This window comes from Mobula hypostoma, chromosome 1 (assembly GCF_963921235.1).
Source record: "Mobula hypostoma chromosome 1, sMobHyp1.1, whole genome shotgun sequence".
Lineage (NCBI taxonomy): Eukaryota > Metazoa > Chordata > Chondrichthyes > Myliobatiformes > Myliobatidae > Mobula > Mobula hypostoma.
Window position 1 is genome coordinate 29,883,258 of NC_086097.1, and position 25,397 is coordinate 29,908,654.

General features: G+C 43.6%; 1 protein-coding gene across 3 annotated transcripts in view; it reads left to right on the top strand.

The window, feature by feature from the left end:
* Positions 1-25,397, top strand: part of LOC134352238 (uncharacterized) — a 103,548-nt gene that overhangs the window by 9,263 nt on the left and 68,888 nt on the right. For all 3 annotated transcript variants that reach the window (XM_063059556.1, XM_063059615.1, XM_063059691.1), the window contains exons 4-7: positions 10,858-11,007; positions 14,097-14,202; positions 18,085-18,143; positions 22,919-23,013. In XM_063059556.1, the coding sequence (XP_062915626.1) occupies positions 10,858-11,007; positions 14,097-14,202; positions 18,085-18,143; positions 22,919-23,013 (410 nt within the window). The remainder of the gene's footprint in view (positions 1-10,857; positions 11,008-14,096; positions 14,203-18,084; positions 18,144-22,918; positions 23,014-25,397) is intronic.

Below are 25,397 nucleotides of genomic sequence, written 5' to 3' on the forward strand. Positions count from 1 at the left end.
TCCTCACCCTCCCCCCACCGACTCATTCTGGCTTCTTCCCACTGCCTTTCCAGTCTTGATGGAAGGTTTTGTGCCAAAACAACAACCATTCATTCCTCAAGCTCCTATTAAAACTTTCCCCTCTCACCTTAAACCCATGTCTTTTAGTTCATGGTTCCTCAACCCGTTTGCAGCGATTCAGATTGACGGGTTCACTACACACGGTCGGGATAGGACTGTCGAGTCTCTCAAGAGCAGAAGTGGAGGTGTGTGCTGCTCATGATCAACTCCTCTTGGTGCACAAAAATGTATCAGCAATGCCCCAATTCTGCTCACCAGACCTGGAATATCTCACAGTTAAGTGCCATCCATTTGACCTGCCGCGAGAGATTTCTGCGATCATTTTAGTAGCAGTGGACATTCCACCTCAGGCCAATATCAGACAAGCTCCAGATGATCTGAGCAATGGGATCAACAATACTCAAATGGCAAAATAGTACAACTGTGCCTGACAAGGGAAGCCAAAGCTAATGTAAAAGCGAAAGAGCATACAACAGAGCAAAAATTAATGGGAAGACAGGGGATTGGGAAGCTTTTAAAACCCTACAGAGACCAACCAAAAGAATCACTCAGACGGAAAAGATGAAATATGACAGCAAGCTAGCAAATAATATCAAAGTGTATTCTTAATGCTTTTTCAAATACGTAAAAAATAAAAGAGAGATTCGATTTGATGTAGGATTGCCAGAAAGTGAGGCAGGAGAAATAATAATGGGGGCCAAGGAGATGGCAGATGAACTAATTGAGTATTTTGCATCAGTCTTCGCTGTGGAGGACACTAGCAATGTGTCAAATGTTGAAGGGTGTGAGGGAAGAGAAGTGAGTGCAGTTACTATTACAATTGAGAAGGTGCTCAAAAAAGCTGTAAGACCTAAGGGTACATAAGTCACCCGGACCAGATGAACTTTAGTTTACTTCAGAATCACGTTTATTATCCCCGGCATGTGTTGTGAATTTGTTAACATAATATAGAAGAAGAAGGAAAAATAAAATAATAATAATAAATAAATACATTAATTACAGTATACATATACTGACTAGATTAAAATCATGCAAAAAACAGAAATAATATAAATAAAGTGAGGTAGTATTCACGAGTTCAATGTCAATTTAGGAATCAGATGGCAGAGGGGAAGAAGCTGTTCCTGAATCACTGAGTGTGTGCCTTCAGGCTTCTGTACCTCCTACCTGAAGGTAACAGTGAGAAAAGGGCGTGCCCTGCAAGCTGGAGGGAACCTAGATTTCTGAAAGAGGTAGTGGTAGAGATTGTGGAGGCATTAATAATGATCTTTCAAAAATCATTGGGCTCTGGCATGGTGCCAAAGGACTAGAAAATTGCAAATGTCACTCCACTTTTTAAGAAAAGAGGAAGGCAGCAGAAAGGAAATTATAGATCAGTTAGCCTGACCTCAGTGGTTGGAAAGATGTTGGAGTCAATTGTTAAGAATGAGGTTATAGGGTTCTTGGACACACAGGTCAAGATAAGACAAAGTGAGCATGGTTTCCTTAAGGGAAAATCTGGCCTGAATTCTTTAATTCTTTAAGGAATTTACACGTAGGATAGATAAAGAGGATGGATTGGATGTTGTATATTTGGACTCTCAGACAGGGTACCATACATGAAGTTGCTTATCAAGTTAAGAGCCCATGGTATTACAGGAAAGTTACTGGCATGCTTAGAGTAGTGGCTGATTGGTAGGAGGCAGCAAGTGGGAATAAAAGGATCCTTTTCTGGTTGGCTGCCAGTGACTAGTGGTGTTCTGCAGAGGTCGGTGTTGGGACATCTTTTTATGCTGTATATCAATGATTTAGATGATGGAATAGATGGCTTTGTTGCCAAGTTTGCTAATATGGAGATTGGTGGAGGGGCAGGTGGTGTTGAGGAAACAGATAGGCTGCAGAAGGACTTAGACAGATTAGGAGAATGGGCAAGAAAATGGCAAATGAAATTCAATGTTGGAAAATGCGTGGTCATGCCCTTTGGTAGAAGAAATAAATGGGCAGATTACTGTTTAGGTGGGGAGAGAATTCAAAATGCAGAGATACAAAAGCACTTGGGAGTTCTTGTGCAGGATACCCTAAAGGTTAACCTCCAGGTTGAGTCAGTGGTGAAGAAGGCAAATGCAATGTTGGCATTCATTTCTAGAGGTATAGAATATAAGAGTAGGGATGTGATGCTGAGGCTCTATAAGGCACTTGTGAGACCACACTTGAAGTATTGTGTGCAGTTTTGGGCTCCTTATTTTAGAAAGGATAGACTGACATTGGAGAGGGTTCAGAGAAGATTCATGAGAATGAAAGGGTTACCGTATGAGGAACCTCTGGCAGCTCTTGGTCTGTATTCCCTGGAGTTCAGGAGCATGAGGGGAGATCTCATAGAAACATTCTGAATGTTAAAAGGCCTGAATAGATTAGATATGGCAAAGTTATTTCCCATGGTAGAGGAGTCTAGGACAAGAGGGCACGACTTCAGGATTGAAGGACATCCATTTAGAACTGAGATGTGGAGAAATTACTTTAGTCAGAGGGTGGTAAATCTGCGGAATTTGTTGCCACGAGCGGCTGTGGAGGCCAAGTCATTGGATGCATTTAAGGTTCTTGATTAGCCAGGGCATCAAAGGGTATGGGGAGAAGGCAGGGAAGTGGGGATGACTGGAAGAATTGGATCAGCCCATGATTGAATAGCGAAGCAGGCCCGATGGGCCAACTGGCCTACTTCTGCTCCTATATCTTATGGTTGTATGGTCTTAAATAAATATGCAGGCAATTTTCTAAACGGGGAAGAAATCCAAAAATCTGTGATGCGAAGGGTCTTGGGACTCCTTGTACAGAACACCCTAAGGGTTAACTCGTGGGTAGAGTCAGTGGTGAGGAAGGCAAATGCAATGTTAGCATTTATTTCAAGAGGTCTAGAATTCAAGAGCGAGAGTGTGATGTTGAGGCTTTATAAGACACAGGTGAGGCCTCACCTTGAGTATTGTGTACAGTTTTGGGCTCCTCATCTAAGAAAAGTTGTGCTGGCATTGGAGAGGGTTTAGTGGAGGTTCACAAGGATGATTCTGGGAATTGAAAGGGTTATAAAACAAGGAATGTTTGATTGGTCTGGGTCTGTACCTGCTGGAATTTAGAAGGATGAGGGGGGATCTCAATGAAACCCTTCGAATGTTGAAAGGCCTAGGCAGAGTCGATATGGAAAGAATGTTTCCCATGGTGGGAGAGTCAAGGACAAGAGGGCACAGCCTCAGGTTAGAGGGACGTCCATTTGAAGCAGATGCTGAGAAATTTCTTTAGCTAGAGGGTGGTGAATTTATTACCACAGACTGCTGTGGAGGCCAGGTCATTGGATATATTTAAGTTAGAGCTTGGTAGGTTCTTGATCGGACATGGCATCAAGGTTACGGGGAGTGGGGCTGAGGAGTGGATAAAAGGATCAGTCATGATTGAATGGTGGAACAGATTTGATAGGCCAAATGGCCTAATTCTGCTCCTATGTCTTATGGTCTTATGGACGAGGGAAGCACAGGAGCGCTTATAGGACTGCTTTGAATCAATGGACTGGACGGCGTTCAGGTATTCATTTTCAAATCTGGATGAGTATGCTGCAGTTCATTAAAACCTGCGTGGATGAGTGTATGCTTATGAAAACTTACTGTACATTCCCAAACCAAAAGCCGTGGATGAACCAGGAGGTATCTCGTCTGCTGAGGGCTAAATCTGTGGCATTTAAGTCTGGTGGCCCAGGTTTGTAGAAGCAAACCAGGTATGACTTGCGGAGGGCTATTTCAAGCGTGAAGAGACAATTCGAAGTAAGATCGGGGATGACATCGGATCCAGGGTTTGCAAGACATTACTTCCTACTAAGTGAAACCCAATAGCATGAATGGCAGCGATACTTCACTACCAGATGAGCTGAATGCCTTCTATGCCTTCCTTGAAAGTGAGAATATAACTATAGCTGTGAAGATCCATGCTGCCTCTGGTGACCCTGTGATCTCTGTCTCGGAAACTGATGTTAGGCTGCCTTTAAGGAGGGTGAACTCTCACAAGGCGGCAGGCCTCAATGGAGTACCTGGTAAGGGTCTGAAAAATTGTGCCAACCAACTGGCAGGAGTACTCAAGGACCATTTTCAACCTCTCACTGCTACAGTCAGAAGCTCCCACCTGCGTCAAAAAGGCAATAATTAAACCAGTGCCTAAGAAGAGCAGTGTGAGCTGCCTTAATGACTATCATCAAGTAGCACTCACATCTACAGAGATGAAATGCTTTTGAGAGGTTGGTCAAGGCCAGAATCAACTCCTGTCTCAGCGATAGGCAAATAGGCAATTTGCCTATCGCCGTAATAGATCTAGCACAGACGCAGTCTCAGTGGCTCTTCACACGGCCTTAGATCACCAGGGCAATGCAAACACTTATGACAAGATGCTGTTCGTTGACTATAGCTCAGCATTTAAGACCATCATTCCCACATTCATGGTCAATAAGCTACAGAACCTGGGCCTCTGTACCTACATCTGCAATTGGATCCTTGACTTCCTAACCGGAAGACCACAATCTGAGCAGATTGGTAATAATACCTCCTCCTCACACTCGGGTGTGTGCTTAGCCCTCTATTCTACTCTCTGTCTGTACCCATGACTGTGTGGCTAGGTATAGAACATAGAATATAGAATAGTACAGCACAGTACAGGCCCTTCGGCCCACAATGTTGTGCCGACCCTCAAACCCTGCCTCCCATATAAGCCCCCACCTTAGATTCCTCGAATATACCTGTCTAGTAGTCTCTTAAACTTCACTAGTGTATCTGCCTCCACCACTGACTCAGGCAGTGCATTCCACACACCAACCACTCTCTGATTAAAAAACCTTCCTCTAATATCCCCCTTGAACTTCCCACCCCTTACCTTAAAGCCATGTCCTCTTGTATCGAGCAGTGGTGCCCTGGGGAAGAGGCGCTGGCTATCCACTCTATCTATTCCTCTTATTATCTTGTACACCTCCATCATGTCTCCTCTCATCCTCCTTCTCTCCAAAGAGTAAAGCCCTAGCTCCCTTAATCTCTGATCATAATGCATACTTTCTAAACCAGGCAGCATCCTGGTAAATCTCCTCTGTACCCTTTCCAATGCATCCAAATCCTTCCTATAGTGAGGTGACCAGAACTGGACACAGTACTCCAAGTGTGGCCTAACCAGAGTTTTATAGAGCTGCATCATTACATCGCGACTCTTAAACTCTATCCCTCGACTTATGAAAGCTAACACCCCATAAGCTTTCTTAACTACCCTATTCACCTGTGAGGCAACTTTCAGGGATCTGTGGACATGTACCCCGAGATCCCTCTGCTCCTCCACACTACCAAGTATCCTGCCATTTACTTTGTACTCTGCCTTGGAGTTTGTCCTTCCAAAGTGTACCACCTCACACTTCTCCGGGTTGAACTCCATCTGCCACTTCTCAGCCCACTTCTGCATCCTATCAATGTCTCTCTGCAATCTTTGACAATCCTCTACACTATCTACAACACCACCAACCTTTGTGTCGTCTGCAAACTTGCCAACCCACCCTTCTACCCCCACATCCAGGTCGTTAATAAAAATCACGAAAAGTGATCAGATCCTTGTGGGACACCACTAGTCACAATCCTCCAACCTGAATGTACTCCCTCCACCACCACCCTCTGCCTTCTGCAGGCAAGCCAATTCTGAATCCACCTAGCCAAACTTCCCTGGATCCCATGCCTTCTAACTTGCTGAGTAAGCCTACCATGTGGAACCTTGTCAAATGCCTTACTAAAATCCATATAGATCACATCCACTGCACTACCCTCATCTATATGCCTGGTCACCTCCTCAAAGAACTCTATCAGGCTTGTTAGACACGATCTGCCCTTCACAAAGCCATGCTGACTGTCCCTGATCAGACCATGATTCTCTAAATGCCTATAGACCCTATCTCTAAGAATCTTTTCCAACAGCTTTCCCACCACAGACGTAAGGCTCGCTGGTCTATAATTACCTGGACTATCCCTACTACCTTTTTTGAACAAGGGAACAATATTCGCCTCCCTCCAATCCTCCGGTACCATTCCCATGGACAATGAGGACATAAAGATCCTAGCCAGAGGCTCAGCAATCTCTTCTCTCACCTCGTGGAGCAGCCTGGGGAATATTCCGTCAGGCCCCGGGGACTTATCTGTCCTAATGTATTTTAACAACTCTAACACCTCCTCTCCCTTAATATCAGCATGCTCCAGAACATCAACCTCACTCATATTGTCCTCACCATCATCAAGTTCCCTCTCATTGGTGAATACCGAAGAGAAGTATTCATTAAGGACCTCGCTCATTTCCACAGCCTCCAGGCACATCTTCCCACCTTTATCTCTAATTGGTCCTACCTTCACTCCTGTCATCCTTTTTTTCTTCACATAATTGAAGAATGCCTTGGGGTTTTCCTTTACCCTACTCGCCAAGGCCTTCTCATGCCCCCTTCTTGCTCTTCTCAGCCCCTTCTTAAGCTCCTTTCTTGCTTCCCTATATTCCTCAATAGACTCATCTGATCCTTGCTTCCTAAACCTCATGTATGCTGCCTTCTTCCTCCTGACTAGATTTTTCACCTCACTTGTCACCCATGGTTCTTTCACCCTACCATTCTTTATCTTCCTCACCGGGACAAATTTATCCCTAACATCCTGCAAGAGATCCCCAAACATCGACCACATGTCCATACTACATTTCCCTGCAAAAACACCATCCCAATTCACACCCGCAAGTTCTAGCCTTATAGCCTCATAATTTGCCTTTCCCCAATTAAAAATTTTCCTGTCCTCTTTGATTCTATCCTTTTCCATGATAATTATAAAGGCCAGGGAGCAGTGGTTGCTGTCCCCCAGATGCTCACCCACTGAGAGATCTGTGACCTGACCCGGTTCATTACCTAGTACTAGATCTAGTATGGCATTCCCCCTGGTCGGCCTGTCCACATACTGTGACAGGAATCCATCATGGACACACTTAACAAATTCTGCCCCATCCAAATCCTTGGAACTAATCAGCTCAAATACCATCTATAAACTTGCTGATACAATCATTGCTGGTAGACTCTGGCACACCTCGGGTGTGTGCTTAGCCCTCTATTCTACTCTCTGTCTGTACCCATGACTGTGTGGCTCAGTATAGCTCAAATACCATCTATAGACTTGCTGATACAATCATTGTTGGTAGAATCTCAGATGGAGATGGGAGGGTGTACAGGAGCAAGGTATACCAGCTAGTTGAGTGGTGTAGCAACAATATTGCACTCGATGTCAGTGAGAGGAAAGAGCTGAATGTGGACTTCAGGAAGGGTAAGACAAGGGAGCAAGAATCAATCTCATCGAGGGATCAGAAGTGGAGGGAGTGAGGAATTTCAAGTTCCTGGGTGCCAAGATCTCTGAGGATTTAACCAGGTCCCAACATAACAATGCAGCTATAAAGAAGGCAAGACCGCAGCTATACTTCATTAGGAGTTTATCAACTAAAATACTTGAGAACTTCTATAGATGTACGGTGGAGAGCATTCCGACAGGCTGTTATGGGGGGGAGGGATGTGGGGGGGGGGTGCTACAGCATGAGACCAAAAGAAGCTACAGAAAATTGTAAAATTAGCTCCATCTTGGGTACGAACCTTCGTAGTACCCAGGGCATCTTCAAGGAGCAGTGGTGGCTCAGAAAGGCAACGTCCATTTTGAAGGACCCCCATCACCCAAGACTTGCCCTACATGCCCTCTCCTCACTTTTACCTTCAGGAAGGAGGTACAGAAGCCTGAAGGCACACACTCAGCAATTCGGGAACAGTTTCTTCCCCTCTGCCATCCAATTCCTAAATGGACGTTGAACCCATGAACACCACCTCACTTTTTTTTAATACATTATTTTGGTTTTTGCACTATTTTAAATCTATTTGTTATACATATATATACTTATTGTAATTGATTTACGTATTTTTTCTTTCTATATTATCATGTATTGCATTGTACTTCTGCCGCTCAGTTAACAAATTTCACGACACATGCTGGTGATAATAAATCTGATTCTGATTCAGCCTATCTATGCCCCTCATGATTTTATACACCTCTATAACATCACCCCACAGTCTGTTACACTCCAAGAAATAAAGTTCTGGCCTGTGCATCCTCTCCCTATAACTCAGTCTCTCAAGTGCTGGCAACATCCTTGTAAATCTTTTCTGCATCATCTCTGACAGCAAGTTCCAGATATCAACTTTAAAAATCCTTCTTAATACCTTGAACCCTTTATTTTTGATCCCCTATCATGGGAAAATATTTTGATTCACTATATACCTGCATCATATCAAAGTTCAAAGTTTGAAATAAATTTATTATCAAAGTACATATGTGTGACCATATATAACCCTAAGATTCATCTTTTTGCGGGCATACTCAGTAAATCCGACAACCATAATAGAATAAATGAAAGATCACACCAACAGGGTAGACAACCAGTATGCAAAAGACAACAAACTGAGCAACTACAAAAAGAAATAAATAAATAAATAAACAATAAATATCGAGACGAATGGATGAAGAGTGAAAGTGAGTCCATAGGTTCTGGAACATTTCAGTGATGGGGCAAGTGAAGTTATCCCCTTTGGTTCAAAAGCTTGACAGTTGAAGGGTAATAACTGTTCTTGAACCTGGTGGTGAGAGCTCTGAGGCTCCTGTACCTTCTCCCTGATGGCAGCAGTGAAAAGAAAGTATGACCTGGGGCGTGGGTGTCCCAAATTTTGGATGCTGATTTCCTGCGACTACACTCTGTGTACATGTGCTCAATGGTGGGGAGGGCTTTACCCTTGATGGACCGGGCCATATCCATGACTTTTTGTAGGACTTTCTGTTCAAGGGCATTGGTGTTCATCTGTCAGCCTTCAGGAAAGTTGAACACAGCCTATCCAATCCCTTCCCAGAAATAAGGTCCTCCAGGCAACATCATGACAAATCTGCTCTTCACTCCATCCAGCACGACCACATCCTTCCTACAGTGTGGTAACCAGAGTGTGGCCTAAGCAGTGTCTTGTAAAGTAGCAACAAAGTATTCCACCTCTTATTCAATGCCTCAACCTATAAAGTCAAACAAGCCTCCACCATAACTACCTGTGCCACCACCTTCTGGGAACAACAGACTTGAACCTGAAGCCAAGTCCTCTTATACAATTTACCAAAAATGATCACCTCATACTTGTAGGATCTAATTTCATCTGCCCAGCTCTCATGATATATCTTAATTTACAGGGTACAAATACCAGATTTATAGATGGCACAAAATACAGGCAGATGGTGAGCTGTTAAGTAGAAGATTAGTGGATTGGTGATGGTGGCCAATGCAGTTAAATATGGCACACAACATAGTGGCTAGTGTAATGCTTTACAGCATAAGCACTTGGGGTTCAATTCCTGTCGCCATCTGCAAGGAGTTTCTACGTTCTTCCCATGACCACATGGGTGCCGCAGTTGCCTCCCACATTCTAATGATGTACAGATTAGGGTTAGTAAATGGTGGGCATGTTGAGTTGGTGATGGAAGCAGGGTGACACCAGTGGGCTACCCCCAGCACATCCTTGGACAGAGTTAGTCGTTGATGCGAACAATACATTTCTCTGTATGTTTTGATATACATTTGGCAAACAAAGCCAGTCTTTAGATTGTCTACTGACCGACTTCCTCTAGGGAAGCAGGCGACTTCAGTGATACACATTGTGGCTGAAGAATAACTCCATTAGGGAAAATCATTGTCCTCCCACATTCTGGTGACACCCAGCATCCACCGAACCAATGAGATCAAATATGCTCATCTGCAATAAAGAGACTCTCAAAATGTAAAAGAAAGATTCAAATCTTAATCCTTTGAGTCATTCCATTATAAACTTCGTAAACTCATCTTTGTTTAGGTTGCAAAGACTCTTAACTGAATTTGACTCAGACTTAATATTTAGTCAACACTTGGAGAGTCCATTTTAATCTATGTTTGTAGTTCAGAGGTTTCCAGCCTGGGGTCAGGGTCCAAGGCATAAAAAATGTTGGGAACCCCTGATTTAGTGTATTTTAAATTGGATGTGATAAAGAATCAGGTTGACATTGGTATGCCAAATTAAAGCATAGTGGACTGGTATGGACAGGCAAGGAGCCATGAGCAAGAACTTGTTCTAATGTTGTTCTGCTTATCATTGGGTGATGATCACAAGCCAGCTAGAGTTAACATTGTGATTGGAAAATAAATGGTAAGCAAGGCTTAAAAGTTCTCAGTCAGGGGAGCCAAACAGAGGAAGCCTGTACGGTCACAGGGAGAACATTCAAATGCCTTCAGATGGTGGCTGTAATTGAATTGAACCCCAATTACTGGTGTTGCAAAGTGTTATACTAACTAATACATCATTGTAGCATAGGAGAGTGTGGGATGATCTAGCTTTATTTGTCATATGTACATCGAAACATACAGTGAAGTGTGCCGTTTGCTTCAAAGTCCGACACGGTCCGAGGATTGTGCTGGGGCAAGGGTCGCTGTGTTTCTTGTACCAACACAGCATGCCACAACTTACTAGCCCAAATCCATATGTCTTTAGAATGAGGAAGGAAGCTGGAGCACCCAGAGGAAACCCACACAATTACGGGGAGAATATAGAAAGTCCTTACAACAGCAACAGGAATCTTTGGTGCTGTAATAGTGTCATGCTAACTGAAACACCAGGCTGATGCCCGCAAATAAGTGGGATGGGAAGGGCAGATTGTGATCTGGTTGTACACCTGTCTTGTCTTCCTGCAGAGTTTGGGATCACTGGCAGACAGCTTGCCAACACTGACTCCGAGTTGTTTGACCAGCTGCAGCTGCAGGGAGCCGAGGACAGAGAGAGGCTGCTATTTGCCCTGTACCAGGAGCTTAACCCATCTGATATGAACGTTGAAGAGATCCTGGGTAAGGAATACAGTAAATGCAGTATACATACTGTTCAATAAAAACAGAAAAGTTCAAGAGCGTCAGGGGGCAGAATAAGTGTAGTCACTATTACTAAGGAGAAGGTGCTTGGGAATCTGAAAGGTCTGAAGGTGGATAAGTCATCTGGACCGGATGGACTACGCACCAGGGTTCTGAAATAGGTAGCAGAAGAGATTCTGGAGGCATTAGTAGTGATCTTTCAAGAATCACTTGATTCTGGAATGGTTTTGGAGGAGTGGAAAACTTCACTCTTTAAGAATGGAGGGAGACAATAGACAAGAACTTATAAGACCATAAGAAGCAGAATTAGAGCATTTGGTCCATCAAGTCTGCTCCACCATTTTATCATGACTGATCCATTTCCCTCTCAGCTCCAATCTGCCTTCTCCCCATATCCTTTCAAGCCCTGACTAATCGAGAATCTATCAACCTTTGCCTTAAATATACCCAGTGACCTGGCCTCCACAGCTGCCGGTGGCAACAAATTCCACAGATTCACCATTCTCTAGCAAAAGAAATTCCTCCTCATCTCTGTTCTAAAAGGAGACCCCTCTATTCTGAGGTTGTGTCCTCTGGTCTTAGATTTTCCAACCATAGGAAACATCCTCTCCACATCCACTCTATCAAGGCGTTTCACCATTCAATAGGTTTCAATGAGGTCACCCTTCATTCTTCTGAATTCCAGTAAGTACAGGCCCAGAACCATCAAACACTCTTCATATGACAAATTATAGGTCAGTTAGCCTAATTTCAGTGGTTGGCTAGATGATGGAGTCTCGTGGTCAAGTACGGTGAGGTACACCGTACAGGTAGAGTGGAAAAACTTAACTAGGAGATTCTGCAGATGCTGGACATCTTGAGCAACATAGGCAAAATGCTTGAGAAATTCAGTGGGTCAGGCACCATCTATGGAGAGGAGTAAACAGTGGATATTTCTAACTGAGATCCTTCAGCAGAATAAGGTGATAGGTAAGAGCATGTGGGGGGGGGGTTCCTCCTTTGTCCTTTCTCTTTTTCACCTATCCCCTCGCAGCTTCTTACATCATCCCACCTTCCCTCTCTCCTCGTTTCATCTTTCACCTGCCAGCTTGTACTACGTGCCCCTCCTCAAATTCTTATTCTTGCTTCTGCCCCCTTTCTCAGTCCTGATGAGGGGGCTCAGCTCAAAGCGTTGGCTGTTCATTCTCCTCAGCAGAAGCTGCCAACTCAGTAAGAAAGAACTTGCTTGCAGCAGCATCGGAAGCACAAAGTACGGACAATGCATAGCACACAAATTATGCCAAAATAAACAAGACAGTGAACAAAAAGAGTGTGCAAAACCAGACATTAGTGCAGAAAATAACCGGACACAAGTCCCTGGTAGTGCAAGAGGTGCTCTGTATTTTTCCGCGGCTTAGGTAAGGTTAGGGTTGCGCAGGTCGGTTGAAGAACCTGTTAGTTATAGAATAACAAGCGTTCCTGGTGGTGTGGGACTTCAGGCTTCTGTACCTCCTGCCCGACAGTAGCAACAAGAAGAGGGCATGACCAGAATGGTGGGATGCTCAGTGATGAATGCCAAGCGTATTCTTGGGAACTGTAGTACCATCATGAAGCCACAGTGCACCTCACCTACAGCAGCTCCCCAAATTACAGGTCAAAGTCAAAGTAAATTCATTATCAAATATGCATAAGTCGCCAGATATACCTTGAGATTCATTTTCTTGCAGGCATTTTACAGGAAAATAAAGAAATTCAACAGGATTTATTAAAACTAGATATACACAAAGACCGATAAACAACCAAAGTGCAAAAGAAAAACAAACCGTACAATAAAAAATACCAAGAACATGAGTTGTATGGGTCCTTGAAAGTGAGCCCCTAGTCTGAGGAATCAGCTCAGTATTGAGGCGAATGAAGTTATCTACACCAGCTCAGTAGCCTGATGGGTGTAGGGTAATAACTGCTCCAGAAGCTGCTGGTGTGGGTCTTCAGGCTCCTGCCCAATGGTAGTAGCGAGAAAGAGAGCGTGACCTGGATGGTGGGGGTTCTTTATGATGGATGCTGTTTTCCTGCAGCAGCGTTCCATATAGTGTGTTCAACGGCGTGGAGGACTTTGCCTCTGATGGACTGGGCTGTATCCACCACTGTAAACTTCCAGTAGGCTTTTCCATTCTTGGGTATCGATGTTTCCATACCAATGATCAGCAGTTCCCACGTTCGAGTATTTTGTCCATATTCCTACAATAACTTGAGAAACTAATCCTCCTCTTCCCGGGTTTGTTCAATTGCAAATAGGAAATCTGTTTCTAAAGAGCAAGATTCATCACATGTACATCAAAATACACAGTGGAATGCGCCATTTGTGTCAATAAGTAACACAGTCTGTGGATGTGCTGGGGGCAGCCCGTAAGTGCACCACACTTCTGGCGTCAATATAGCATGACCACAACTCACTAACCCTAACACATCCGTTGTGGGAAGTGGGAGAAAACTGGAGCTCCTGGAGGAAACCCACATGATCACAGGGAGACCGAACAAACTCCTTACAACAGCAGGAATTGAACCTGGGTTGCTGGTGTTGTAAAGCATCATGCTAACTGGTACACTGCTGTTCTAATGGGCCTGCTGTAACTTTCCACAAGGAAAAGAAAATATAGATGCCGGAAACCTGCAATAAACCGATATAGGAAACACCCAGTGGGTCAGTCAGCGACTGTGGAGAGGAAAACACAGTGAACATTTCAGGTCTGGGCTACTGTCATAAATGAGCCTGAAACATTATTTGTAAGGAAATTAATGATAATGGGGAACTGGCACAGAACAGGAGTTGAGGCTAGCATAGATCAGCCAATGATTGCATTGAATGGCAGGCAGGCAGGCTTGAGGGGCTGAGTGGCCTAGCCCAGCTCCATTTGTTTGTACCCGTGTGTTTCTTTCTCCACAGATGCCGCCTGTCCTGCTGTATGTCACTCTTTAGTTCACTCTTTCCGAGATCTCAATTTGCTCAAAAACCTCAGTAGCTGGAAGACAAGATAGGATGTGTGGATCAAGACATGATTTAGATCCTCTTTCCCTCTGCTCTCATACAGGAAGCACTGACATTGACAACGTGTTCTCTGGCGTGGAGTTAACAATGGACAGGCCAGGTTCAGAGGATCGGATATCAGGAGAACATTTACTTCAGGCGAACTCCAGGTAGACAATAATGACCTGTGCTCTCTCACCTCAGGCAGGAAGACCTGAGTTTTAGAGAAAGTTTGAATGTGTTAGGATTTTATACCCTGCAGCGTAGAAGAATGTGGAGAGATTTGAATGAAATTATAAGGGGTATATGGTAGATGGGGTAAATACAAGCAGGCTTTTTCCATTGAGGTTGGGTGAGACTAGAATTAGAGGTCATAGATTAACAGTGAAAGGTGAAATATATAAGCAGAACCTGAGAGGGAACTTCTTCACACAAGGGGTGGTGATGGTGTGGGATGAGCTGCTAGCAGAAGTAGTGGACACAGGTTTGACAGGGGCGGCGCTATGGTGGTGCTAGCTGGGGCTATAGCCCCAGCAGAAATTGTAATAGCACCACCATAGCACCACCAAGAAATCAACTGCAGCTGCTTTGCTTTCTCTGTATAGTTTTGAATACAGCTTGTTTCTCCAGTTGATCTAGTGAAACAGCGCCCCCAATTACCATAGCACCCATGCAGCAATAAAGTTATAAACTCGGTCAGATCCACCCTACACTTCTGCTTATTCGTTCGTTGTCAATGTCTTGCCATTGCTGTCCTCAGATCAGTTAAGCTGATCTAAGATCACTTAAGGTGGTGACGTCACTCACTCTCACTCACGCGAGAGATTGATAGTATACATCCAGGCGCAGATCCATGGTCTTGCGAGACTAACGGATGTCACACGCGCACATTGTGCTTTTACAAGCTAGTGTCGACCTGGCACGTGCATTATTTTGGCGGGCTTGAAAAATGGATCGATCTTCAGTCAGAAAACAACCTCATCCAGAGGAATCAGTGGTGTCTCAGCCTGAGCCTGTCTTAATTGAAAGTGACATGTAGAAAGGAGTAAGTGGGGATGAGGACGACAGCAGTTCATCGAAGGAGTGTGAGGGCAAAGTAGAGGAACAAGAAATGGAGCGGGATTCGGAAGAGAACGTGGATGAAGCCGCTCCTAGTGCGAGTGGGAATACTGTTAGCGATGTTAGCCAGCAGCCTGAGGAAGGACCCCGTCAGCCAGCATTGAAAAAGTACCCTTCGCAACAGTTTGGCAATCAGCAAAGGAGTTTTATTCGTGGCTGGTTTGACCCGTACTCCTGGCTGGAATATTCAATCACAAAAGATGCTACATTCTGCTTCGCATGCAGGCATTTCCTGTGTGGAGGACATGGGTTCCATTCTGAGTCTACCTTCACTGTCACCGGTTACCGCAACTGGCGGAAAGCTACAACAGCTTTCAAAACCCACCATGTAAGTGCAGCTCATAAGTTTGCTATGGAGGCATGGACCGAATTCAGACTGAGAAAACAGGACGGGTCAAGATTGGGAAATATGCTTGATAAAGGACATGCAAAGATTGTCCAAGAAAATCGTGAGTATATGAGAGCAGTAGTTGAGGCTCTACGCTATACTGTGTGCCAAGGCATTGCCCAGCGAGGACACCGGGAGAATGATGGATCTGGCAATAGGGGAAACTTTGTTGAGTTGCTCAGTGTAATTGGGAAGTTTGATAAAACTGTAGCTAAAAAAATAGAGGGCAATCCTGGAAATGCAAAAAAACACCCATCACGATATCCAAAATGAAATTATGGGTATTATGGCAGATATGGTCAGACATCAAATAAGTGCAGAAATCAAGGAGGCTGGATATTTTGCCATCATGGTGGATGAAAGTAAGGACTTGAGTAAAAAGGAGCAAATATCAGTGGTGGTGCGGTATTTGAATAACGAACAGTGCTTGAAGAATGTTTGCACTTCACTCCAGCAGAAGGGTTGGACGCAGAGTTGCTTCTTAAAAGCATTGTACAGACACTCGCCCAGTGTGTTATTGATAAGAACGCACGTATAGGTCAGTATAGGTCCTCATGCGAACGGAGTTTCTCTTGCCTCAGACGCGTCAAAAACTACTTAAGGAATAGCAGCGGCGATGCTCAGAACAGCAACTTGGCCCTGTTGGCCATAAACAAACGGAGGACCAAGGCACTTGACATCCAGAAAATCATTGATTCTTTCGCCACCAATCACAACAACAGACGGGTTGTGCTTCTCTGAAAACATTAATGGTGAGTGCAGTTGTTTTTTAAAAATTTGGGCCAAGACTAATGCTGATTATTGTTATTATTATTTTGTGGTGGATACCCCATAGTCCTTATGTTTCCTGCAAATCCTAAAATATTACATTTACTGCTATTAAGCCTACTGGTTTTGCTTAGACTTCCAAGTGCTGATTCTGTTGATTTTTGTTTTAAATTCAATTAATTGAGGTACTGCATGGTCAGAGTACGATTTGTCCAACTCCTGGTAAAGCCTTGCATCTGTTGTTTGCCTTATTTGACTTGAATAACGGTGTATCTTTTGGCATTGATGTCTATGTAATACGAATAGCAGTGGGTTCGTGTTGTGTTTTTCAGTTGAAAAGCACGCATTTGACGCTGATTGCGGGATTGGTGCGTGATTCATGTTGTCCGCTGTTGTTCGGATGCTCTGTTTGTTTTTTTTTGTCTATGCTCCATGTAGCCCAGGTTGTCTCCGATGCCGTTGACACTGTAACAGTTCACTTCTACATTAGATCTGTCAATTGCTGTTGCTTGTGAATCAACAGAGGCATTTATAGTAGGCACATAATGCTTGAAACTGACTTTTTAATGCCTCGCGTCTAGCCTTGTGAATATATTACCATACAGTGCATCCCTCAGCACCATCACTGAATCATTTTGCCCCTCCGTAGTACAGCAAGAAAAAATCTCTGGCACCAGGTTTGATTTCAACTTTGAAGAGAAGTTTGGTTGAGTACATGGATGGGAGGGGTATGGAGGGCTATGGTCCAGGTGACTAGGCAGAATAACAACGTGGCTTGGGCTAGGTGGGCCACAGTTCCTGTTTCTGTGCTGTAGTGCTCCATGTCTCTACGATCTACATACCCATTCCCCACCTCCCAACTCGCCTCCCCACCAGAATGTCACAGTCTGTGCAACAACAGTGCATGCACGTCTGTGCAGCAGAGAATTCAGGAAGATAGGTGTCCCTGGTGGGACAGGGCAGAGCAAGGGACTAGGCTGAAGCTGAGATATTGTGTGCCTCTCCAGGTAGATATCCCTAATCCTTACCTGAACTCAGCATAATCAAGGACCCCTCCCACCCACTAACACTCTCTCTTTCCCCCTCCTGTCGAGTGGGAGATACAGAGCACACATACCACCAGGCTCAGGGACAGCTTCTATTCCACTGTTTTAAGGTGAATTATTGATCTCCGTGTCTGTCTTCTTTGACCCTGTACTACACTTAGTGTACCATGCTATATTCTGCATCCTGTTATTGTTTTCCCTTTGCTTGATGCACTGATGTATGGAGTGATTTGTATGGGTGGTATGCAAACAGAAGCTTTCCTCTGTATCTCAGTACGTGTGACAATAATAAACCAACAACCAATTACCAATTGCAGCATGGTAGCTTAGCATCATTGCTTTACATACCAGCAGTCCCAGATGGGGTTTTGATTCCCATCACTCTCTGTAAGGAGTTTGTACCTTCCCCCCTTAACCACATGGGTTTCCTCCAGATGCTCTGGTTTCCTCCCACATTCCAAAGACATATGGGTTTAGGACTAGCAAGATATGGGAATGTTCTGTTGGTGCTGGAAGTGTGGTGACACTTGTGAGTTGCCCTCAGCATAACCCTCGCTGATTTACTTTGACGCAAACAACGCATTTCACTGTAAGTTTCAAGGAGCATGTGACAAATAAAGCTAACCTTTCTTTCTAATTACACCCAGTGAGTCTATTTGGAAAACGATATTTCTCTGTTTTGGTGCCACTTTGTGTAACTTTAATTCAGACTATGTTTAATTCTTTATCAGTTACATAAATCTGGAGGATTTGGCGCTGGAATCAGTGATCAAGAACTCACCGGGTAACAGTAAGTGGCATTAGTGTTTGGGCCTCAGAGATTCTTGTAGAACAGAGAGACCTGGATTACAGGCACATGGTTCCCCTAAAGTGGGAACACAGGTGGCATTTGGCATTTAATACCTCAGCAACAGGCTCCAAGGCAGTTTCTTCCACCAGGCCATCAGACTGATTAATTCACGCTGACACTATTGTATTTCTATGCTATATTGACTGTCCTGTTGTACATACTATACAAATTGTAACAATAAACACAGAATGAAAGTCAGTAGCTCATTATTAATAAACTGCCGACGAACGTAAAGAATTTTACACCTCATGTATGTGAAGGATTTAAGAAATAAAGTCAATTCAATTCAATGATCTTCAGCCAACCAGGACATTGGGCATTGTTGTAACTGTGCAAGCATTGGTGAGAGACCACACTTGGAGTATTGTGTACAGTTCTGCTTGCCAAGCTATAGGAGGAATGTCATCATGTTGGAAAGGGTGCATGAGAGATTTACATGGGTTGCACCAAGACTGACAGGGCTTGAGCTTTGAGGAGAGGCTAGGACTGAAGGAGGCTGAGGGTGACATTATAGAGGTTTATAAAATCATGAGGGTCATAGATAAGGTGGATGGTCACAGTCTTTATCCCAGGGTAGGAGAGTCCAAAACTAGAGGGAACAAATCTGAATCAGGTTTATTATCACTGAAATTAATTATAGCAGTAGTACACTGTATTGGGGTAAAAATAATAGAATAAAAATTACTATGTGTTTATTTATTTATTCAGTGACACAGCACTAACCAGACCGTTCTGGCCGTACTCCCCATCAACCCATCTATTTCACCCTAGCCTAATCACAGAACAACTTACAATGAACAATTAACCTGCTAACTGGTACATCTTTGCACTGTGGGAGGAAACCGGAGCACCCGGAGGAAACCCATGCAGTCACAAGGAGAATGTACATCCTTACAGTTGGTGCCAGAATTGAACTCTCAACTCTCAACTCACTTAGTACTGTGCTAACCACTACGTTACCATGACGCCCAGTTACAATGGGAAATAGATGAAAGAAGTTAATAAAATATGGTGCAAAAAGAGAGAAGAGTAGTGAGATAGTGTTCACGGGTTCATGGACCATTCGCAAATCTGACGGCAGAGGGGTAGAAGCTTTTTCTAAAATGTTGAATCTGCATCTTTGGGCTCCGATTCCTCCTTTCTGATCGTAATAATGAGAAGAGGACACGTATAGGATGGTGAGGGTCCTTAATGATGGATGTCACCTTCTTGAAGCATCACCTTTTGAAGATCTCCTCAGTGATGGGGAGGGTTGTGCCCATGATGGAGCTGGGTGAGTCTACAACCCTCAGCAGCTTTTATCAGTCCTATGCTGTGGTGCCTCCTACCAGACGGTGATGCAGTTACTCAGAATACTTTCCACAGTACATCTATAAAAATTTACTAGAGTCTTTGATAACATAACAAATCTTCCTGAACTCCTAATGAAGTATAGTCACTGACGTACCTTTTTCACGATTGTATCTATGTGTTGGGCCCAGGACAGATCCTCTGAGATGTTGATACCCAGGAACTTGAAGGTGCTCACCCTTTCCACTGAGAAGAGAATCTTTAAAAACTGAAATACAGCGTGGAATAGGCCCTTCTGACCCTTCAAGCTGGCCACCCAGCAATCCCCCGATTTAATCTGAGCCCAAACATGGGACAATTTACCATGACCAATTAACCTACCAACCGGCATGTCGTTGGACTCTGGGAGGAAACCAGAGCATCCAGAGGTAACCCACACAGTCTTGGGGATGTTACGTACCCCGTAACTGGGTTGCCAAACCAGCAGAAATGGACCACTTAGTTGGAGTCTGGATTACTGGAACTAAGAAAGTTTTATTAAAGAAATAAGTAACACAGTACTCTAAACACAAGGATATAAATGCAACAGGTTAGCAATGATAAAACACGCATGTACACAGAACTAGGATAATATTAATAGGATAATAGTCTAGGGGTAAAATGATCAGTCTCAAGTGACACAGAGTTCAGTTCAGTTTAGTTCAGTTCGCAGTAATCGCTGTTGTACCGTGGGGGGGGGGGGGAGAGAGAGAGAGAGAGCGAGCGAATGATGATATTCAAATCGGATTCAAACAGACCTTTGATATACCTCACAGTTTGCTTTCGGGCAAGCTCTTTGTAATGTGTTCTGAGGTCCCCTCCGTTCTGGATACGATCGTTCTTCTGCAGTGAACCCGGCACCCAGGCAAGGGCGGACACACACACCAGGTTCCCGCCGATCGTACCTTTTCATCCTGTGCGTCTATGGTCGGTCCCGTGACCAGACCTCCAAAACTCCCACCAACTTGGGGGGGGGCACACTGCACTTCCAGGGTCTCGTTACCTCGTGGTGTTGTGGTGTGTCGCTTGCCTTAGCGAACCTGTTCCTCTTATTCCCCCTGCTGGGGTATCGCCTGTCCATCAAACTTCAAACAGTTCAGGTTCAAAGCAACCGGTCTGTCAATACTCAGAACTGTGTCTCTTTTCGTTAATCTCTCTCATCTCTCCCTTATTAGCATTTTGAATATTTCCCCCATTTGTCTCTCTCTCATCTCTCTTATCGGCATCAATCTTCTGATAACTTGGTCTGTTGTCACAGGGAGAACGTTCAAACTTCTTACAGGCAGCAGTGGGAATTGAACCTGATCACCTGTACTGTAAAGCATTGTGCTAACGGAGATTAAAGGGGATTTAAGGAGGAACATTTCCATAGAAGGGTGGCGGGTATATGGAAGGAGCTGCCAGAGAAGTGGTAGGGGATAAAATTGCAATGTTTTAAAGACATTCGGATAAGTACATGGATAGGAAAGGTTTAGGGAGATATGGGCCCAATACAAGGAATTGGGGCTTGTTGAATAAACATTTTGGTTGGTGTGGATGGGTAGAGCTAAAGGGCCTATTGCTGTACTGTATGACTCTGGAAGTATGTTCAATTTAAATTATGCTCTATTCAGAATGGGAGGAATTAGATGTAAAATGCTAGGGACTCTAAATTCAAGATGAATTTGCCTATAAATTTCCCTCTTGCAGTTGTGAATTTTTAGCATTCTCTATTCCAGGCATACAGGAGAGTAAGCATTATGAATGATGAACAGGAACAGGAGGTGATATGGGTCACACGAGTGTAATTGGGCAGCGCGGGCTTGTTGGGCCAGAAGGGCCTGTTACCAAGCCTGTCCTGGGGCCTGGGGTTGGAGGACTGTGTGTGTGTGTGTGTGTGAGGGGGGGGGAAGAGAGAAGGGATCTTGTTTTGCTACTGTTGTTGTGTTGCTTGTTGTGTAATGTGTTGTTCTGCTGAGCATTGTGAACATGATATATTGGCGCTGGAATGTGTGGTGACATTTGTGGGCTGCCCTCAGCCAACAATGCCACTAATTTTCTTACAGCTGTGCAGCCTAACCATTGCTCTAAGAGGAAATTTTTACATGGCCTGAAATCTGTGCAGTCCTTTAAATGTTTTTTTCTGTAATATGCTTATTACAAATATTTGGAATGAAAGTTAAAAGATCACATACTTTTGATTTTATTTATTGAAGGGTATAATGGAATACAGTACAACAAAGACAATCATTTACATTCAGTGATGGTCTTTAGTGGGTTGGCGGTTAATAATGAGGTACTGACTTCCATTCTGTGTTTATTGTTACAATTTGTATCAGTGTTGAAACTTAAAACACTGACCACGTACAGTAAATATGTTGAAGCTTTAAAATGTTTCAAAGTAAAGGTTGTGGTATGTTTATTATTTAGAAATTTTATGGATTATATTCATGAACTCATAATTAATTAAAGGATATTTCACAATTATGTTACCATAGATTTCAAAATTAAGTTGGCATTATTTCAAAGTTATATGAACATAATTTCAAAGTCCAAAGTAAATTTACTATCAAAGTACATATATGTCACCATATAGAACCCTGGGATTCATTTTCTGTGGGCATACTCAATAAATCCATAATAGAATAATAACCATAATAGAATCAATGAAAGACTGCACCAACTTGGGTGTTCAATCATTGTGCAAAAGACACAAACTCTGCAAAAACAAAAAGAAAAAAAAATAAAATTAAAAATAAATAAATAAATAAATAATAAATATAGAGAACATGAGATGAAGAGTTCTTGAAAGTGAGTCCATAGATTCTGGGGACATTTCAATAATGAAGCAAGTGAAATTGAGCGAAGTTATCCCTTTCCATTCAAGATCCTGATGGTTTAGGGGGATTAACTGTTCCTGAACCTGGGGCTCCTGTACCTTCTTCCTGATGGCAGCAGCGGGAAGAGAGCATGACCTGGATGATGAGAGTCCCTGATCATGGATGTTGCTTCCCTGCAACAATGCTTCATGTAGATGTGCTTAGGGATGGGGAGGGCTCTGTCCATAATGGAATGGGCCGTATCCAGTACTGTTTATAGGATTTTCCGTTCAAGGGCATTAGCAATTACATACCGGGCTGTGATGCAGCCAGCCAATATACTGTCCACTGCACATCTATACACATCTATTATTAATATGATTTCAAAATTGTATTATAAATGAAAATTTCAGTTGCTCAGCAACAAAGGCTATGTGTATGGGAGCATTTCAGTAACTGTGCAGCCGTGCACCTGTACAGCTTTGAGGAAACCGTGCCCTCCACACAACCTTCGGTTAATGATAATGATGTATTCCTATGCACATGTGATAAATAAATCTGAATCTTCTATGTGTTTTCCCTTGGCAGTGGACATGTTATACAGTCACCAAACTCAGCAACTAGTTCAGGACACACCATCTAAATCTGTGCCATTGTCTCCTGCTACTTTTGAACAGGATCAGGTAATGCTTCCTCACTGGGTGACTAGGAAGATGGGAGAGCAGCCTCAAGCTAGGCCTGGATTAGGCATAGACCCATAGTGTCATACAGCATGGGAGTAAGCTCTTCAGCCCAACTGGTCCATGCCAACCATGATACTTTATACTTTATTGTCGCCAAACTTCCTATCTAAGTTAATCCTATTTGCTCACATTTGGCCCATCTCCCTCTAAACCAGAGGTTCCCATCCTTTTTTATGTCATGGACTCCTACCATTACACAGGATACAGGAAGGGGAAAAAGGCAGGAGATTGGGGCTGAGGGGAAAATTGATCAGCCTTGATGAAATAGAAGAGCAGACTCGCTGGGCCAAGTGGCCTAAATCTGCTCCTATGTCTTATGGTCTTATTAACCGAGGCGTCCATGGATCCTAGCTTGGGAACCCCTGCTCTAAACTTTTCCTATCCCGAGTAACTTTAAAGTATGTTTAAAACCAATTCCTTGGAGCTCATTCCATATAATCACAAAATTCTGGAGGAACTCAGTGGGTCAGGCAGCTTCTAATGGTTATGAGGTGAAAGCAGGAGAATGGGGTTGAGGGGGATAAGACATCAGCCATGATGGAATGGTGGAGCAGACATGATGAGCCAAATAGCCCGATTCCACTCCTATGTCTCATGGTCTTATGGGAGGCCATTTGACTACAGGTCCACCTTCACTAATCCGGCACCACTGGGACCTGAGGAGTGCCGGATTAGTGAGAACGCCGAATTCGGAAGGATCACATTAAGCATAATCAGTGCCGGATTATTGAAGGAACCGGATTACAGGTAGTCGGATTAGTGAAGGTCGACCTGTACTTGGATTTGTTACAAGGGAACAAGTGGACTTCACTTAGTCCATCAAGTAACACTGAAGGACAACCTTGAAACGTATATAGGAGTATAAGAAAGCTGTAAACTCCTTGGCCCATAAATAGAGCAAAAGCAAGCCATTTAACTCCCTCAGACTGATACAAAGGAACTGAAAAAAAGCCTTTTAGCCCCCCTCATCTAGATCACCAATGAGCCTTATCATCATTGATCCATCCACAAATTTACATAAAACACAGGAGGCCCAGTACTAACACCTTAAAACTCTTAACCATGTTGTGTCTACAATTTATTCGCAAAATGATTTGTACCTCTCAAGGTAAATAAAGGAAATATTAACAGCTTAAATGTAGAACTCAAATATTGAATGTTTTAACTTAGATTACAAAGAGTGCTGGAACATCATACATTTTTCACTTGGCTGCACTTGAAGCAAGCATTCAGAGCACTGACATCACAGAGTGTTTATCTTACTTAAAACACTTCATTACAGTGTGGTGTTTCTGAAGTAAAAATGTTTCATGGGAATCCTGTTGCCTGACAGAAATGGAAATTCACCACCCATTTAATCACAGTCATATCCTTGACCTTCTGACAGCGTATAATTAACAAATCCTTCCCTTGTCAGGAAGCAGCCTGATGATTTATCTCTGACAGCGGTTGAAAGCACAGAGCAACTCAGTGACAATTTTCTGTTTCCAGCATTAAGGGACACTCCTTGAACATTTACCTTCATAGAGGTAGATAAGATTATAAAGAGCTTTTGGCATGTTGGCCCTAAATCAGGGCATTGAATACAGGGGTTGGGATGTTACACTGAAGTTGTACAAGATGTAGGAGAAGGCTAATTCGGAGTATTGTGTACAGTTCTGGCTGACTACCTACGAGAACGTCATCAATAAGCTTGAAAGAGTGCAGAGAAAATTTACAAGAATGTCGAGGACTTGAGGACCTGAGTTATAGGGAAAGGTTGAATAGGTTAGAAGTTTATTCCTAGACCGCAGAAGAATGAGGAGAGATCTTATAGAGGTATATAAAATTTTGAGGGGTATAGCGAGGATGAATGCATGCAGGCTTTGTTCACTGAGGCTGGGTGAGACTAGAGCTAGAAGTTACAGGTTTAGGGTAAAAGATTAAATATTTAAAGGGAGCCTGAGGGAGAATTTCTTCACTCAGAGGGTGGTGAGAGTGTGGAATGAGCTACAAGTGGAAGTGGTAGATGCAGGTTCAATTGTAACATTGAAGAGAAGTTTAGATACGTACATGGATGGGAAGGGTACGGAGAGTTATGGTCCAGGTGCAGGTTGATGGTACTAGCCTGAAGATCATGTTGGCATGGACTAGATAAGCCAAAGGGTCCGTTCCTGTGCTGTAGTACTCTGTGACTCCGAGCGCTCTCTTCAAACACAGTCATACAGCATAGGAACATGCCCTTCAGCCCAGCTGGTCCATGCCAACCATTTCAGCTTGTCCACATTTGGTCACCATCTCTCTAAACCTTTCCTCCATCTAGATCTGTCCAAGTACCTTTTAAA